Below are 19,440 nucleotides of genomic sequence, written 5' to 3'. Positions count from 1 at the left end.
CTGGCTCCCCACTGCGTCATCATCCGCGTTCATTTAGCAAAATGGTTGTCTTTGTCGCCAGCATGTGGTACTACGAGGTACTAGCGTACCTACTCTGATAACATGATACAAAGTACAAGTATTATGAAGTTGTCGGACAGTTTGATGAACAAGCTTTAAATAAAGGTTCAAATGTAATGTCACGTGATTGCGCTAAACACAGAGTCCCAATGATGTACACTAGTACAGTGATATTGGAGAATGTGTGGGGTTCTTTGGCTGTCCCCACTGGAGAATCATTTGAAGAACCCTTTGGGTTCCATGTAGAACCCTTTCCACAAAGAGTTCTAAATGGAGCTCAAAAGGGTTCTAACCTGGAACCAAAAAGGGTTCTACCTGGAACCAAAAAGGGTTCTCCTATGGGGACAGATGAAGAACCCTTTTGGAACCCTTTTGTCTAAGAGTGACTTTAGCTTTGGAGTCTGTAGGCTCTGTGATGGTCCTGCCTCATCCTGCCTCTTCCTGTCTCATCCTGCCTCTTCCTGTCTCATCCTGCCTCTTGCTGCCTCATCCTGCCTCTTCCTGCCTCATCTTGCCTCTTCCTGCCTCTTCCTGCCTCATTCTGAGGCATATCAGATTGGTGATTGATAATTGATAATTGGTGATTGATGATTGGTGATTCATGATTTGTGATTGGTGATTGGTGATTGATGATCGCTGATTGGTGATTGGTGATTGATGATCGTTGATTGATGATTGGTGATTGGTGATTGATGATTGATGATTGATGATCGTTGATTGGTGATTGGTGATCGGTGATTGATGATCGCTGATTGGTGATTGGTGATTGATGATCGCTGATTGGTGATCGGTGATCGGTGATCGTTGATTGATGATCGTTGATTGGTGATTGATGATCGCTGATTGGTGATTGGTGATCGTTGATTGATGATCGTTGATTGGTGATTGATGATCGCTGATTGGTGATTGGTGATCGGTGATTGATGATCGTTGATTGGTGATTGGTGATTTGTGATTGATGATCGCTGATTGGTGATTGGTGATTGATGATTGATAATTGAAGTTTTTGTAGGTGGAAATCACTGGTCCTTTGAGGGGACATAATCAGTTGACCTTTCCCCTCCTCCCTTTTAAAACAGCTTATTTTTGGTAAAAGGAATAGACTGCTGATAGAGATGGAGCTACTTCTTGACTATGGTCCGACCTATCAGGTCGTCCATGCTCATAACAGATCTGTTGAGTATGGTACAACAACAAGTAGGCCAGTAGCATTCATGCTGGGAGGGAGAACAATATCTACAGGCCTATAATATGATACTGTTTTGATACAGCTACTGAATGGTTAAATGCCTGTGAGAGGGAGCTGACATTTAGCTCCTAGAAGACCAGTTGTAGCCTGTAGAAACTGGCTAAATTGGTGTTATGACTGTGTTAGCGAGTGTTGTTAGCTATTTAATGGGTTTGTTTGTTAAACCAAGGTTTCTCACTTGGTTTGCTTTAAGATTAAGGCCAGAGGACCCCACCCAGGAAAACCGGTGGCCCAGGGACCCCACCCAGACAAACCGGTGACCCAGGGACCCCACCCAGACAAACCGGTGACCCAGGGACCCCACCCAGACAAACCGGTGACCCAGGGACCCCACCCAGGAAAACCGGTGACCCAGGGACCCCACCCAGACAAACCGGTGACCCAGGGACCCCACCCAGGCAAACCGGTGACCCAGGGACCCCACCCAGGAAAACCGGTGACCCAGGGACCCCACCCAGACAAACCGCTGACCCAGGGACCCCACCCAGGCAAACTGGTGACCCAGGGACCCCACCCAGACAAACCGGTGACCCAGGGACCCCACCCAGAAAAACCGGTGACCCAGGGACCCCACCCAGACAAACCGGTGACCCAGGGACCCCACCCAGATAAACCGGTGACCCAGGGACCCCACCCAGATAAACCGGTGACCCAGGGACCCCACCCAGGCAAACCGGTGACCCAGGGACCCCACCCAGATAAACCGGTGACCCAGGGACCCCACCCAGATAAACCGGCGGCCCAGGGACCCCCACCCAGACAAACCGGTGACCCAGGGACCCCACCCAGATAAACCGGTGACCCAGGGACCCCACCCAGATAAACCGGCGGCCCAGGGACCCCCACCCAGACAAACCGGTGACCCAGGGACCCCACCCAGATAAACCGGTGACCCAGGGACCCCACCCAGACAAACCGGTGGCCCAGGGACCCCACCCAGGAAAACCGGTGGCCCAGGGACCCCACCCAGACAAACCGGTGACCCAGGTACCCCACCCAGACAAACTGGTGACCCAGGGACCCCACCCAGGAAAACCGGTGACCCAGGGACCCCACCCAGACAAACCGGTGACCCAGGGACCCCACCCAGGAAAACCGGTGACCCAGGGACCCCACCCAGGCAAACTGGTGACCCAGGGACCCCACCCAGACAAACCTGTGACCCAGGGACCCCACCCAGACAAACCGGTGACCCAGGGACCCCACCCAGGCAAACTGGCGGCCCAGGGACCCCCACCCGGACAAACCGGTGACCCAGGGACCCCATGCAGGCAAACCAGTGACCCAGGGACTCCACCCAGGCAAACCGGTGGCCCAGGGACTCCCACCCAGACAAACCGGTGGCCCAAGGACCCCACCCAGGCAAACCGGTGGCCCAGGGACCCCACCCAGGAAAACCGGTGACCCAGGGACCCCACCCAGACAAACCGGTGACCCAGGGACCCCACCCAGGCAAACCGGTGACCCAGGGACCCCACCCAGACAAACCGGTGACCCAGGGACCCCACCCAGGCAAACTGGTGACCCAGGGACCCCACCCAGACAAACCGGTGACCCAGGGACCCCACCCAGACAAACCGGTGACCCAGGGACCCCACCCAGACAAACCGGTGACCCAGGGACCCCACCCAGACAAACCGGTGACCCAGGGACCCCACCCAGGCAAACCGGTGACCCAGGGACCCCACCCAGACAAACCGGTGACCCAGGGACCCCACCCAGGCAAACTGGTGACCCAGGGACCCCAACCAGATAAACCGGTGACCCAGGGACCCCACCCAGACAAACCGGTGACCCAGGGACCCCACCCAGACAAACCGGTGACCCAGGGACCCCAACCAGATAAACCGGTGACCCAGGGACCCCACCCAGGCAAACCGGCGGCCCAGGGACCCCCACCCGGACAAACCGGTGACCCAGGGACCCCATGTAGGCAAACCAGTGACCCAGGGACCCCACCCAGGCAAACCGGTGGCCCAGGGACTCCCACCCAGACAAACCGGTGGCCCAAGGACCCCACCCAGGCACCCCACCCAGACAAACCGGTGACCCAGGGACCCCACCCAGACAAACCGGTGACCCAGGGACCCCACCCAGGCAAACCGGTGACCCAGGGACCCCACCCAGGCAAACCGGCGGCCCAGGGACCCCCACCCAGGAAAACCGGTGGCCCAGGGACCCCACCCAGACAAACCGGTGGCCCAGGGACCCCACCCAGGAAAACCGGTGGCCCAGGGACCCCACCCAGACAAACCGGTGACCCAGGTACCCCACCCAGACAAACTGGTGACCCAGGGACCCCACCCAGGAAAACCGGTGACCCAGGGACCCCACCCAGACAAACCGGTGACCCAGGGACCCCACCCAGGCAAACCGGTGGCCCAGGGACTCCCACCCAGACAAACCGGTGGCCCAAGGACCCCACCCAGGCAAACCGGTGGCCCAGGTACCCCACCCAGACAAACTGGTGACCCAGGGACCCCAACCAGATAAACCGGTGACCCAGGGACCCCACCCAGGCAAACCGGCGGCCCAGGGACCCCCACCCGGACAAACCGGTGACCCAGGGACCCCATGCAGGCAAACCAGTGACCCAGGGACCCCACCCAGGCAAACCGGTGGCCCAGGGACTCCCACCCAGACAAACCGGTGGCCCAAGGACCCCACCCAGGCACCCCACCCAGACAAACCGGTGACCCAGGGACCCCACCCAGACAAACCGGTGACCCAGGGACCCCACCCAGGCAAACCGGTGACCCAGGGACCCCACCCAGACAAACCGGTGACCCAGGGACCCCACCCAGGCAAACTGGTGACCCAGGGACATCACCCAGACAAACCGGCGACCCATGGACCCCCCCCAGGCAAACCGGTGACCCAGGGACATCACCCAGACAAACCGGTGACCCAGGGACCCCACCCAGACAAACCGGCGGCCCAGGGACCCCGGTGACCCAGGGACCCCATGCAGGCAAACCAGTGACCCAGGGACCCCACCCAGACAAACCGGTGGCCCAGGGACTCCCACGCAGACAAACCGGTGGCCCAAGAACCCCACCCAGGCAAACCGGTGGCCCAGGAACCCCACCCAGACAAACTGGTGACCCAGGGACATCACCCAGACAAACCGGTGACCCAGGGACCCCACCCAGGAAAACCGGTGACCCAGGGACCCCACCCAGACAAACCGGTGACCCAGGGACCCCACCCAGGCAAACCGGTGACCCAGAGACCCCACCCAGACAAACCGGTGACCCAGGGACCCCACCCAGGCAAACTGGTGACCCAGGGACCCCACCCAGACAAACCGGTGACCCAGGGACCCCACCCAGACAAACCGGCGGCCCAGGGACCCCCACCCGGACAAACCGGTGACCCAGGGACCCCATGCAGGCAAACCAGTGACCCAGGGACCCCACCCAGACAAACCGGTGGCCCAGGGACTCCCACGCAGACAAACCGGTGGCCCAAGAACCCCACCCAGGCAAACCGGTGGCCCAGGAACCCCACCCAGACAAACTGGTGACCCAGGGACATCACCCAGACAAACCGGTGACCCAGGGACCCCACCCAGAAAAAACGGTGACCCAGGGACCCCACCCAGATAAACCGGTGACCCAGGGACCCCACCCAGATAAACCGGCGGCCCAGGGACCCCCACCCAGACAAACCGGTGACCCAGGGACCCCATGCAGGCAAACCAGTGACCCAGGGACCCCACCCAGGCAAACCGGTGGCCCAGGGACTCCCACCCAGACAAACCGGTGGCCCAAGGACCCCACCCAGGCAAACCGGTGGCCCAGGAACCCCACCCAGACAAACCGGTGACCCAGGGACATCACCCAGACAAACCGGTGACCCAGGGACCCCACCCAGATAAACCGGTGACCCAGGGACCCCACCCAGATAAACCGGTGACCCAGGGACCCCACCCAGGCAAACCGGTGACCCGGGGACCCCACCCAGATAAACCGGTGACCCAGGGACCCCACCCAGATAAACCGGCGGCCCAGGGACCCCCACCCAGACAAACCGGTGACCCAGGGACCCCACCCAGATAAACCGGTGACCCAGGGACCCCACCCAGACAAACCGGTGGCCCAGGGACCCAACCCAGGAAAACCGGTGGCCCAGGGACCCCACCCAGACAAACCGGTGACCCAGGGACCCCACCCAGACAAACCGGTGACCCAGGGACCCCACCCAGGAAAACCGGTGACCCAGGGACCCCACCCAGACAAACCGGTGACCCAGGGACCCCACCCAGGCAAACCGGTGACCCAGGGACCCCACCCAGACAAACCGGTGACCCAGGGACCCCACCCAGGCAAACTGGTGACGCAGGGACCCCACACAGACAAACCGGTGACCAAGGGACCCCACCCAGACAAACCGGCGGCCCAGGGACCCCCACCCGGACAAACCGGTGACCCAGGGACCCCATGCAGGCAAACCAGTGACCCAGGGACCCCACCCAGGCAAACCGGTGGCCCAGGGACTCCCACCCAGACAAACCGGTGGCCCAAGGACCCCACCCAGGCAAACCGGTGGCCCAGGAACCCCACCCAGACAAACCAGTGACCCAGGGACATCACCCAGACAAACCAGTGACCCAGGGACCCCACCCAGATAAACCGGTGACCCAGGGACCCCACCCAGACAAACCGGTGGCCCAGGGACCCCACCCAGGAAAACCGGTGGCCCAGGGACCCCACCCAGACAAACCGGTGACCCAGGGACCCCACCCAGACAAACCGGTGACCCAGGGACCCCACCCAGGAAAACTGGTGACCCAGGGACCCCACCCAGACAAACCGGTGACCCAGGGACCCCACCCAGACAAACCGGCGGCCCAGGGACCCCCACCCGGACAAACCGGTGACCCAGGGACCCCATGCAGGCAAACCAGTGACCCAGGGACCCCACCCAGGCAAACCGGTGGCCCAGGGACTCCCACCCAGACAAACCGGTGGCCCAAGGACCCCACCCAGGCAAACCGGTGGCCCAGGAACCCCACCCAGACAAACCAGTGACCCAGGGACATCACCCAGACAAACCAGTGACCCAGGGACCCCACCCAGACAAACCAGTGACCCAGGGACATCACCCAGACAAACCAGTGACCCAGGGACCCCACCCAGATAAACCGGTGACCCAGGGACCCCACCCAGATAAACCGGTGACCCAGGGACCCCACCCAGGCAAACCGGTGACCCAGGGACCCCACCCAGATAAACCGGTGACCCAGGGACCCCACCCAGATAAACCGGCGGCCCAGGGACCCCCACCCAGACAAACCGGTGACCCAGGGACCCCACCCAGACAAACCGGTGACCCAGGGACCCCACCCAGACAAACCGGTGACCCAGGGACCCCACCCAGGCAAACCGGTGACCCAGGGACCCCACCCAGACAAACCGGTGACCCAGGGACCCCACCCAGGCAAACCGGCGGCCCAGGGACCCCCACCCGGACAAACCGGTGACCCAGGGACCCCATGCAGGCAAACCAGTGACCCAGGGACCCCACCCAGACAAACCGGTGACCCAGGGACCCCACCCAGGCAAACTGGTGACCCAGGGACCCCAACCAGATAAACCGGTGACCCAGGGACCCCACCCAGGCAAACCGGCGGCCCAGGGACCCCCACCCGGACAAACCGGTGACCCAGGGACCCCATGCAGGCAAACCAGTGACCCAGGGACCCCCACCCGGACAAACCGGTGACCCAGGGACCCCATGCAGGCAAACCAGTGACCCAGGGACCCCACCCAGGCAAACCGGTGGCCCAGGGACTCCCACCCAGACAAACCGGTGGCCCAAGGACCCCACCCAGGCAAACCGGTGACCCAGGGACATCACCCAGGAAAACCGGTGGCCCAGGGACCCCACCCAGACAAACCGGTGACCCAGGGACCCCACCCAGACAAACCGGTGACCCAGGGACCCCACCCAGGAAAACCGGTGACCCAGGGACCCCACCCAGACAAACCGGTGACCCAGGGACCCCACCCAGGCAAACCGGTGACCCAGGGACCCCACCCAGACAAACCGGTGACCCAGGGACCCCACCCAGGCAAACTGGTGACCCAGGGACCCCACCCAGACAAACCGGTGACCCAGGGACCCCACCCAGACAAACCGGTGACCCAGGGACCCCACCCAGGCAAACCGGTGACCCAGGGACCCCACCCAGACAAACCGGTGACCCAGGGACCCCACCCAGGCAAACTGGTGACCCAGGGACCCCAACCAGATAAACCGGTGACCCAGGGACCCCACCCAGGCAAACCGGCGGCCCAGGGACCCCCACCCGGACAAACCGGTGACCCAGGGACCCCATGCAGGCAAACCAGTGACCCAGGGACCCCACCCAGGCAAACCGGTGGCCCAGGGACTCCCACCCAGACAAACCGGTGGCCCAAGGACCCCACCCAGGCAAACCGGTGGCCCAGGAACCCCACCCAGACAAACTGGTGACCCAGGGACATCACCCAGACAAACCGGCGACCCATGGACCCCCCCCAGGCAAACCGGTGACCCAGGGACATCACCCAGGAAAACCGGTGGCCCAGGGACCCCACCCAGACAAACCGGTGACCCAGGGACCCCACCCAGACAAACCGGTGACCCAGGGACCCCACCCAGGAAAACCGGTGACCCAGGGACCCCACCCAGACAAACCGGTGACCCAGGGACCCCACCCAGGCAAACCGGTGACACAGGGACCCCACCCAGACAAACCGGTGACCCAGGGACCCCACCCAGGCAAACTGGTGACCCAGGGACCCCACCCAGACAAACCGGTGACCCAGGGACCCCACCCAGACAAACCGGCGGCCCAGGGACCCCCACCCGGACAAACCGGTGACCCAGGGACCCCATGCAGGCAAACCAGTGACCCAGGGACCCCACCCAGACAAACCGGTGGCCCAGGTACTCCCACGCAGACAAACCGGTGGCCCAAGAACCCCACCCAGGCAAACCGGTGGCCCAGGAACCCCACCCAGACAAACTGGTGACCCAGGGACATCACCCAGACAAACCGGTGACCCAGGGACCCCACCCAGGAAAACCGGTGACCCAGGGACCCCACCCAGACAAACCGGTGACCCAGGGACCCCACCCAGGCAAACAGGTGACCCAGGGACCCCACCCAGACAAACCGGTGACCCAGGGACCCCACCCAGGCAAACTGGTGACCCAGGGACCCCACCCAGACAAACCGGTGACCCAGGGACCCCACCCAGACAAACCGGCGGCCCAGGGACCCCCACCCGGACAAACCGGTGACCCAGGGACCCCATGCAGGCAAACCAGTGACCCAGGGACCCCACCCAGACAAACCGGTGGCCCAGGGACTCCCACGCAGACAAACCGGTGGCCCAAGAACCCCACCCAGGCAAACCGGTGGCCCAGGAACCCCACCCAGACAAACTGGTGACCCAGGGACATCACCCAGACAAACCGGTGACCCAGGGACCCCACCCAGAAAAACCGGTGACCCAGGGACCCCACCCAGATAAACCGGTGACCCAGGGACCCCACCCAGATAAACCGGCGGCCCAGGGACCCCCACCCAGACAAACCGGTGACCCAGGGACCCCATGCAGGCAAACCAGTGACCCAGGGACCCCACCCAGGCAAACCGGTGGCCCAGGGACCCCACCCAGATAAACCGGCGGCCCAGGGACCCCCACCCAGACAAACCGGTGACCCAGGGACCCCACCCAGATAAACCGGTGACCCAGGGACCCCACCCAGACAAACCGGTGGCCCAGGGACCCAACCCAGGAAAACCAGTGGCCCAGGGACCCCACCCAGACAAACCGGTGACCCAGGGACCCCACCCAGACAAACCGGTGACCCAGGGACCCCACCCAGGAAAACCGGTGACCCAGGGACCCCACCCAGACAAACCGGTGACCCAGGGACCCCACCCAGGCAAACCGGTGACCCAGGGACCCCACCCAGACAAACCGGTGACCCAGGGACCCCACCCAGGCAAACTGGTGACGCAGGGACCCCACACAGACAAACCGGTGACCAAGGGACCCCACCCAGACAAACCGGCGGCCCAGGGACCCCCACCCGGACAAACCGGTGACCCAGGGACCCCATGCAGGCAAACCAGTGACCCAGGGACCCCACCCAGGCAAACCGGTGGCCCAGGGACTCCCACCCAGACAAACCGGTGGCCCAAGGACCCCACCCAGGCAAACCGGTGGCCCAGGAACCCCACCCAGACAAACCAGTGACCCAGGGACATCACCCAGACAAACCAGTGACCCAGGGACCCCACCCAGATAAACCGGTGACCCAGGGACCCCACCCAGACAAACCGGTGGCCCAGGGACCCCACCCAGGAAAACCGGTGGCCCAGGGACCCCACCCAGACAAACCGGTGACCCAGGGACCCCACCCAGACAAACCGGTGACCCAGGGACCCCACCCAGGAAAACTGGTGACCCAGGGACCCCACCCAGACAAACCGGTGACCCAGGGACCCCACCCAGACAAACCGGCGGCCCAGGGACCCCCACCCGGACAAACCGGTGACCCAGGGACCCCATGCAGGCAAACCAGTGACCCAGGGACCCCACCCAGGCAAACCGGTGGCCCAGGGACCCCACCCAGATAAACCGGCGGCCCAGGGACCCCCACCCAGACAAACCGGTGACCCAGGGACCCCACCCAGATAAACCGGTGACCCAGGGACCCCACCCAGATAAACCGGCGGCCCAGGGACCCCCACCCAGACAAACCGGTGACCCAGGGACCCCACCCAGATAAACCGGTGACCCAGGGACCCCACCCAGACAAACCGGTGACCCAGGGACCCCACCCAGGCAAACCGGTGACCCAGGGACCCCACCCAGACAAACCGGTGACCCAGGGACCCCACCCAGACAAACCGGTGACCCAGGGACCCCACCCAGGCAAACCGGTGACCCAGGGACCCCACCCAGACAAACCGGTGACCCAGGGACCCCACCCAGACAAACCGGTGACCCAGGGACCCCACCCAGACAAACCGGTGGCCCAGGGACCCCACCCAGACAAACTGGTGACCCAGGGACCCCACCCAGACAAACCGGTGACCCAGGGACCCCACCCAGACAAACTGGTGACCCAGGGACCCCACCCAGACAAACCGGTGACCCAGGGACCCCACCCAGGCAAACCGGTGGCCCAGGGACTCCCACCCAGACAAACCGGTGGCCCAAGGACCCCACCCAGGCAAACCGGTGGCCCAGGAACCCCACCCAGACAAACCAGTGACCCAGGGACATCACCCAGACAAACCAGTGACCCAGGGACCCCACCCAGATAAACCGGTGACCCAGGGACCCCACCCAGACAAACCGGTGGCCCAGGGACCCCACCCAGGAAAACCGGTGGCCCAGGGACCCCACCCAGACAAACCGGTGACCCAGGGACCCCACCCAGACAAACCGGTGACCCAGGGACCCCACCCAGGAAAACCTGTGACCCAGGGACCCCACCCAGACAAACCGGTGACCCAGGGACCCCACCCAGGCAAACCGGTGACCCAGGGACCCCACCCAGACAAACCGGTGACCCAGGGACCCCACCCAGGCAAACTGGTGACGCAGGGACCCCACCCAGACAAACCGGTGACCCAGGGACCCCACCCAGACAAACCGGCGGCCCAGGGACCCCCACCCGGACAAACCGGTGACCCAGGGACCCCATGCAGGCAAACCAGTGACCCAGGGACCCCACCCAGGCAAACCGGTGGCCCAGGGACTCCCACCCAGACAAACCGGTGGCCCAAGGACCCCACCCAGGCAAACCGGTGGCCCAGGAACCCCACCCAGACAAACCAGTGACCCAGGGACATCACCCAGACAAACCAGTGACCCAGGGACCCCACCCAGATAAACCGGTGACCCAGGGACCCCACCCAGATAAACCGGTGACCCAGGGACCCCACCCAGGCAAACCGGTGACCCAGGGACCCCACCCAGATAAACCGGTGACCCAGGGACCCCACCCAGATAAACCGGCGGCCCAGGGACCCCCACCCAGACAAACCGGTGACCCAGGGACCCCACCCAGATAAACCGGTGACCCAGGGACCCCACCCAGATAAACCGGCGGCCCAGGGACCCCCACCCAGACAAACCGGTGACCCAGGGACCCCACCCAGATAAACCGGTGACCCAGGGACCCCACCCAGACAAACCGGTGACCCAGGGACCCCACCCAGGCAAACCGGTGACCCAGGGACCCCACCCAGACAAACCGGTGACCCAGGGACCCCACCCAGACAAACCGGTGACCCAGGGACCCCACCCAGGCAAACCGGTGACCCAGGGACCCCACCCAGACAAACCGGTGACCCAGGGACCCCACCCAGACAAACCGGTGACCCAGGGACCCCACCCAGACAAACTGGTGACCCAGGGACCCCACCCAGACAAACCGGTGACCCAGGGACCCCACCCAGATAAACCGGTGACCCAGGTGCCCACATCATTCATTAGCAAAAAAAATCATCAGGTTAATTAATGATAATGGAAAGAACAATTCATCAAGATTTTTTTAAATAATAGATTTGATAGATAGTTTTTCATTATTTTTCGAAGAGGAAGTGTAAACTATCTATAAAACATCTACTCAAACCACTGACTGTGATCCTGGCCTAGTTGACATGCCGGTATGTGAAATCGAACAGCTGATCGAGCTGTAATGTGACCGAATGCGTTCACGGATCACTACGGGGAGTTTTGGTTCCTGACTCAAAGGGTCGTCTCCCGTCTCTGCCGTCTCCCTCTGAGCTTTTAATACCGCATTCAAAACTACTGAGAACACGGAACTGGGAACTCGGAAATCTGCGACTTCCGACATCAGTGATTTTATGACTACTGTGAACTCAGAAAACTGGGGAAAATCGTTTTTGAACGGTGATCCAACTCGGAATTCCAACTCGGGATTCCAACTCGGAATTCCAACTCGGAATTCCAACTCGGGATTCCAACTCGGGAACTCTGACCTCTTTCCAGCGCTCCGGCCTTTCCGACCTGAAGATCACTGACGTCACGATTTGACATCGTATTTTTCAGAGTTCCCAGTTGTCTTGAAAGCACCATAAAACTCATCCTTCTCCAGCTCATATCTGTGTGAAGCTGGATTCAGTGATCTCATTTACATTTTGTCTGCATTAAAACCAAATATTGATCCAGGTTGAACGTGAGAGCAGAGATGAGGTACACACTGTCTGACGCGCAGAATCAATTCAATTCAATTAAAGGGCTTTATTGGCACGGAAACATATGTTAACATTGCCAAAGCAAGTGAAGCAGATAAAAAAAGATAAATAAACAACACAAAATTAACAGTAAACATTACAAACACAACATTTTCAAAGAATAAATAAATTTCAAATGTCATAAGACACTAAATTTAGAGCATCATTGTTTTATACATTGTTTTTTTTAATGTTGTGTTGTAATGATGTGCAAATAGTTAAAGTACAAAAGGGAAAATAAATAAGCATAAATATGGGTTGTATTTACAATGGTGTTTGTTCTTCACAGGTTGCCCTTTTCTTGTGGCAACAGGTCATACATTGTGCTGCTGTGATGGCACACTGTGGAATTTCACCCAGTAGATATGGGAGTTTATCAAAATTTGATTTGTTTTCTAAGTCTTTGTGGGTCTGTGTATTTTGAGGGAAATATGTGTCTCTAATATGGTCATACATTTGGCAGGAGGTTAGGAAGTGCAGCTCAGGTTCCACCTCATGTTGTTGGCAGTGTGCACATGCTCACTGAGTCTGTACATAGTCAAAGATTTCCTTAAGTTTGGGTCAGTCACAGTGGTCAGGTATTTGCCACTGTGTACTCTCTGTTTAGGGCCAAATAACATTCTAGTTTGCTCTGTTTTTTGGTAAATTCTTTCCAATGTGTCAAGTAATTATCTTTTGTTTTCTCATGATTTGGTTTGGTTTAATTGTGCTGTTGTCCTGTGGCTCTGTAGGGTGTGTTTGTGTTTGTGAACAGAGCCCCAGGACCAGCTTGCTTAAGGAACTCTTCTCCAGGTTCATCTCTCTGTAGGTGATGGCTTTGTTATCAAATGTTTGGGAATCGCTTCCTTTTAGGTGATTGTAGAATTTAATGGCTCTTTTCTGGATTTTGATAATTAGTGGGTATCGGCCTAATTCTGCTCTGCATGCATTATTTGGTGTTCTACGTTGTACACGGAGGATATTTGTGCAGAATTCTGCTTGCAGAGTCTCGATTTGGTGTTTGTCCCATTTTGTGAATTCTTGGTTGGTGAGCGGACCCCAGACCTCACAACCATAAAGGGCAGTGGGCTCTATGACTGATTCAAGTATTTTTAGCCAGATCCTAATTGGTATGTTGAATTTTATGTTCCTTTTGATGGCATAGAAGGTCCTTCCTTGCCTTGTCTCTCAGGTCGTTCACAGCTTTGTGGAAAAATACCTGTGGAGCTGATGTTTAGGCCGAGGTATGCATCGTTTTTTTGTGTGCTCTAGGTCAACGGTGTTTTAAATGAAATGATATCCGACTAATTTGCAATTTATATATTATTATTATGCATAGCCCCACATTAAAAGTATGTGATGATGAGTTGTGAAGACAATCAGAAATACTGTTCGATTTTGTTTTCAATTGACTGCAATAGTCGCAAATAAATAAATAAAAATGTTTTAATGTTTAAATACAAAGTAAACATTGGCTGTTAATTACATATTTTTTTTTCACCAGGTCGCGAGAATTTTCACATGGCGTAAAAAAAATGGGGTCATGGGTCAAAAAGTTGAGGAAACCTGAACGTCATATTCATAGATAATGAAATGTATGTCATCACCAAAAGTTCTATATTATGGTATGCATGGAAATGGTTCCCCCTGGTGGTCATCATAATGCAATGCATCCACATTTAATTTGCCGTCACCTTGAATCGGTCCTCCAAATATACTGCTGATCTTACTCGTTTCCATGAATGGTAAAATAAGTTGTACGTGTCCTCGCCTGTCAGTTTGTTATAAAAAATAAAAAAAACTTGATAAATCGCTTGGGTCATTTTAAGATGTTCGTTTTGAAAATTTGTTCAGCCATTTTCCCACAGTGAAAAAGTGTCCAAGTCATGTCATGTGATCTACTAGTGGATGAACTGGCAATCAGACATGATATCTGATTTAAATCAGTGGAAAGGTTATGACTTCAACTTTCTCCTCATATGTATGTAACTCATACTCATTCATTGGTACGTTGCCCTGCGCTTTTAAAATGGCTGTGTTGCTATGGCAATTTGCGCATGTTTTGAGCGCCACCGTCAGGTACAAGATATTACACACACACACACACACAAAAACATCGATTTTATTTTATCCCTTTGTAATGGTAATTGGTGACATTTTATTAAAACCTAGACTTTGAAATATCTTATTCCCAACATCGGCACGATTTGGATGGGGACAATTTGGAGCTCAGAGCTCTGGCTCTGTAATAGTCACGTTGTTGCTGAATCAGAATCCCACGGTTCTTACCTTTCTAACATTACTAAGCATGTGTTTGTAGGACTTGTCGTTTTGAAGTCAAAATTTACTTGATAAATGTAGTTTACATTTTTTTGCATGTCAATCTCTCCTGGCTCAAAGTGGAGGAGAGATTGACTTCATCACTACTTGTATTTGTGAGAGATATTGACATGTTGAATGCACAGAGCTGTCTGTCTAAACTAGATGCACACAGCTCGGACACCCATGCATACCCCACAAGACATGCCACCAGAAGTGGCCCAGTCCCCTAGTCCAGAACAGACAACAGGAGGTGCCCAGTACTACATAGAGCCATGACTACATGGAACTCTATTCAATATCAGGTAACTGATGCAGCAGCAGAATCAGAGGCCTGAGGGAACACACTTAATATGTTGTGAAATATGTTATGAATGTAAATGTTTTTAAAATGTATAATCAAATCAAATGTATTTATATAGCCCTTCGTACATCAGCTGATATCTCAAAGTGCTGTACAGAAACCCAGCTTAAAACCCCAAACAGCAAGCAATGCAGGTGTAGAAGCACGGTGGCTAGGAAAAATTCCCTAGAAAGGCCAAAACCTAGGAAGAAACCTAGAGAGGAACCAGGCTATGTGGGGTGGCCAGTCCTCTTCTGGCTGTGCCGGGTGGAGATAACAGAACATGGCCAAGATGTTCAAATGTTCATAAATGACCAGCATGGTCCAATAATAATAAGGCAGAACAGTTGAAACTGGAGCAGCAGCACGGCCAGGTGGACTGGGGACAGCAAGGAGTCATCATGCCAGGTAGTCCTGAGGCATGGTCCTAGGGCTCAGGTCCTCCGAGAGAGAGAAAGAAAGAGAGAATTAGAGAGAGCACACTTAAATTCACACAGGACACCGAATAGGACAGGAGAAGTACTCCAGATATAACAAACTGACCCTAGCCCCCCGACACAAACTACTGCAGCATAAATACTGGAGGCTGAGACAACTGCCTTAATGTTGCTGGAACCCAGGAAGAATAGCTGCTGCGAACAGGGATCCATAATAAATACAAATACATCATTGAGTACACTCTTCATATTTTCAAGCATGGTGGCGGCTGCATCATGTTATGAGTATGCTTGTCAGCGGCAAGGAATATGTTTTTTTTTTAGGATGAAAATAAACGGGTACAGCTATAAGCACAGGCAAAATCCTAGAGGAAGTCCTGGTTCAGTCTGTTTTCCAACAGACACTGTGTAAGGATCTGGGTGTAGCTGGTGCAGAGGAGTCAGGCGCAGGACAGCATAGATGAGTAACACAAAGAACTTTACTCAAAATATCAAAATACATGAAGTAGCACCAGGTCCACAAACATCGTACCAAACTTACAATAAACAAACACACACAAAAACCATGGGGAAAACAGAGGGTTAAATAATGAACAAGTAATTGGGGAATTGAAACCAGGTGTGTGAAACATAGACAAAACAAATGGAAAATGAAAAGTGGATCGGCGATGGCTTGAAGGCTGGTGACGTCGACTGCCGAACGCCGCCCGAACAAGGAGAGGGACCGAATTCGGCGGAAGTCGTGACACTGGGAGACAAATTCCCCTTCCAGCAGGACATTAACCTAAAACACAAGGCCAAATATACAATGGAGTGGCTTACCAAGATGACATTAAATGTTCCTTTTTTTTAAGAATAATGTGTAAATATTGTACAACCCAGGTGTAAAAAACTCTTACCCAGAAAGACTCAGAGCTGTAATCACTGCCAAAAGTGATTCTAACATGTATTGACTCAGGGATATGAATACTTACTGTATATAAATTAGATATTTCATTATTTCAATTTTCAATAGATTTGTCAACATTTCTAAAACATGTTTTCACTTTGTCATCACAATGTATTTTGTGTGTTCAGATGCCCTGTGTGGACAAAGTCATGGAACCTTATGACAATCAGACTAAATTAACTACATTTTTCAGAGAGAAAACTTCAGTCCAGTCCGACCGGAACACAGAGGTAACAGCTATTTGGGCGGATGCCCTGTAGGGGTGTAGTTTACATTTTAGTATGGTCTGGGTGTCCATCACTTCGTGTTCCAGAGAGAGACAGTGTGCTAGGGCACATACCCAACCACTCCTATTAGTTCTCAAGGATATCTTATTTGATTGAGGACTTTTAAGGGTAAAATATTTCAATGGGATTGAAGTATGAGATGGAATTTGTTGAGATTTGACACGGATCTGGATCAGTAACTTTTTGTCTTACTCTCATCATGCCTCTCTCTTTATGTCCATTCTATATAATTATGACTCACTGGCAGGGGCTCCCATCTCAGGGTCTCCCATCTCAGGGTCTCCCATCTCAGGGGCTCCCATCTCAGGGGCTCCCATCTCAGGGGCTCCCATCTTCAGGGGCTCCCATCTTCAGGGGCTCCCATCTCAGGGGCTCCCATCTCAGGGGCTCCCATCTTCAGGGGCTCCCATCTTCAGGGGCTCCCATCTTCAGGGGCTCCCATCTCAGGGGCTCCCATCTCAGGGGCTCCCATCTCAGGGGCTCCCATCTTCAGGGATTCCCATCTCGGCGGTTCCTCTGTGGCCTGTTGGAGTAAAATTAGTACAGCTAGTTGTGTTCATGGTTAGGTGTTGCTATGGGTTCACAGTTAGGTGTTGCTATGGGTTTACAGTTAGGTGTGGCTATGGTGCAGATGGTTGGGCATGTGCCCTAGCCCACTGTCTCTCTCTGGAACAGGAAGTGATGCCCACCAGACCATATTAGGTTGTTATTGTGTCACTCCTACAAACTGGGGAAGGAAACACCAGCCTGCTACGCTCTCGAGGTCTACAGTTATATTAAACAAGTCATATTATGCCCCCTATGAAATTAAGCCTTGCAGTATGTGTATGTGCCATGCTCTGATTGGCTCCTCTCTCCTGGTTCCTTATCTGCAATTGGTCTATTCCAGGGGTTGGTGTCCATAGCTGTGCCGGTGGTGCGCTCTCTGGAAGATAAGCTGGGAATCATCTGGTCTTCCTCAGAGATAGGTGAGCTCTGCTCTTCAACACACCAGACATCTAGAAGGTGTATAGTATCATGGAAATGTATTCCATAGAATGGGCCTCCCCATTCAACTCAATGGTATAATGGGTGGACTGGCTGGCATTAGCAGTGTAATATTTAAAAAAAGACCCTCCTCATACACATCTCCCTCTCCCCCTTTCTCTCTCTTTTTCTCTCTCTCTCTCCCTCTCTCTCTCTCTCTCTCTCTCTCTCTCTCTCTCTCTCTCTCTTTCTCTCTCTCTCTCTCTGTCTCTCTCTCTCTCTCTCTCTCTCTCTCTCTCCTCCCCCCACTTCGCTCTCTATTCTCCCCCCACTTCTCTCTCTGTTCTCCCCCCACTTCTCTCTCTCTTACCCCCACTTCGCTCTCTCTCGTCTCCCCCCTTTCCTCCTCTCCCTTCCCCCTTCAGGTGATGTGGGCTCGTTCTATGGATGTTACTCGGCCTCCCGAGTAGCGCAGCGGTCCAAGGCACTGAATCTCAGTTCAATTCCAGGCTGTATCACAACCGCCGCACAATTGGCCCAGTGTCGTCCGGGTTAGGGTTTGGCCAGAGTAGGCCGTCATTGTAAAAAATAATTTGTTCTTAACTGACTTGCCTAGTTTAATAATGGTTAAATATAAATTGTTGTTCCTGCCTTCTCTGGGCCGTATGTCACCTACTGGGAGTAGTGTACCTATTCACGTTGCCCCCTCCCCTCCCCTCCCCACACCAATGCCACTCTCTGTTGTCGTCTATGCCTAGTCACTTTAATTAACTCTACCTATATGTACAGTTGAAGTCTGAAGTTTACATACACCTTAGCAAAATACATTTAATCTCAGTTTTTCACAATTCCTGACATTTAATCCGAGTAAAGATTCCCCGTTTTAGGTCAGTTAGGATAATCACTTTATTTTAAGAATGTGAAATGTCAGAATAATAGTAGAGAGAATGATTTATTTAAGCTTTTAATTCTTTCATCACATTCCCAATGGGTCAGAAGATTACATACACTCAATTAGTATTTGGTAGCATTGCCTTTAAATTGTTTAACTTGAGTATAACGTTTCAGGTAGCCTTCCACAAGCTTCCCACAAAAAGTTGTGTAAATTTTGGCCCATTCCTCCTGACAGAGCTGGTGTGACTGAGTCAGGTTTGTAGGCCTCCTTGCGCGCACATGCTTTTTCAGTTCTGCCTACAAATGTTCTATGGGATTGGGGTCAGGGCTTTGTGCTGGCCACTCCAATACCTTGGCTAGCTGGAAACGGCAGAATTTTTCATGGAATATCTACATAGGCGTACAGAGGCCCATTATCAGTAACCATCACTCCTGTGTTCCAATGGCACGTTGTGTTAGCTAATCCAAGTTTATAATTTTAAAAGGCTATCATTATCATTAGAAAACCATATTGCAAAAACTGTTGTTTTGATTAAAGAAGCAATAAAACGGGCCTTCTTTAGACTAGTTGAGTATCTGGAGCATCAGCATTTGTGGGTTCGATTACAGGCTCAGAATAGCCAAAAACAAAGACTTTGTTCTGAAACTCGTCAGTCTATTCTTGTTCTGAGAAATGAAAGCT

General features: G+C 55.2%; 1 protein-coding gene across 1 annotated transcript; it reads left to right on the top strand.

Moving 5' to 3' along the window:
- The first annotated feature begins 41 nt into the window (after positions 1-41).
- On the top strand, positions 42-17,433 carry LOC118943596 (basic salivary proline-rich protein 2-like). The gene is made up of 14 exons (XM_036959085.1): positions 42-77; positions 3,182-3,354; positions 3,816-4,001; positions 4,629-4,793; positions 4,931-5,133; positions 5,246-5,344; positions 5,637-5,848; positions 6,240-6,428; positions 7,596-7,747; positions 8,125-8,245; positions 8,560-8,711; positions 8,849-8,952; positions 9,314-9,525; positions 17,191-17,433. Exons 1-14 carry the CDS (start codon positions 42-44, stop codon positions 17,431-17,433), a joined length of 2,247 nt encoding a protein of 748 aa, XP_036814980.1.
- The last annotated feature ends 2,007 nt before the right edge of the window (positions 17,434-19,440 follow it).

This window comes from Oncorhynchus mykiss, chromosome 22 (assembly GCF_013265735.2).
Source record: "Oncorhynchus mykiss isolate Arlee chromosome 22, USDA_OmykA_1.1, whole genome shotgun sequence".
Taxonomy (NCBI): domain Eukaryota; kingdom Metazoa; phylum Chordata; class Actinopteri; order Salmoniformes; family Salmonidae; genus Oncorhynchus; species Oncorhynchus mykiss.
This window is presented reverse-complemented; position numbering and strand designations above follow the sequence as displayed.

Bases quoted from the DNA above. Each gene is read 5' to 3' on its own strand.
- LOC118943596 (XM_036959085.1), top strand. From the start codon at position 42: ATGGTTGTCTTTGTCGCCAGCATGTGGTACTACGAG. The intron at 4,002-4,628 runs GTGACCCAGGGA...CCGGTGACCCAG, and splicing joins CACCCCACCCAGACAAACCG to GGACCCCACCCAGACAAACC. The intron at 4,794-4,930 runs GCAAACCGGTGG...CCGGTGACCCAG, and splicing joins GGCCCAAGAACCCCACCCAG to GGACCCCACCCAGATAAACC.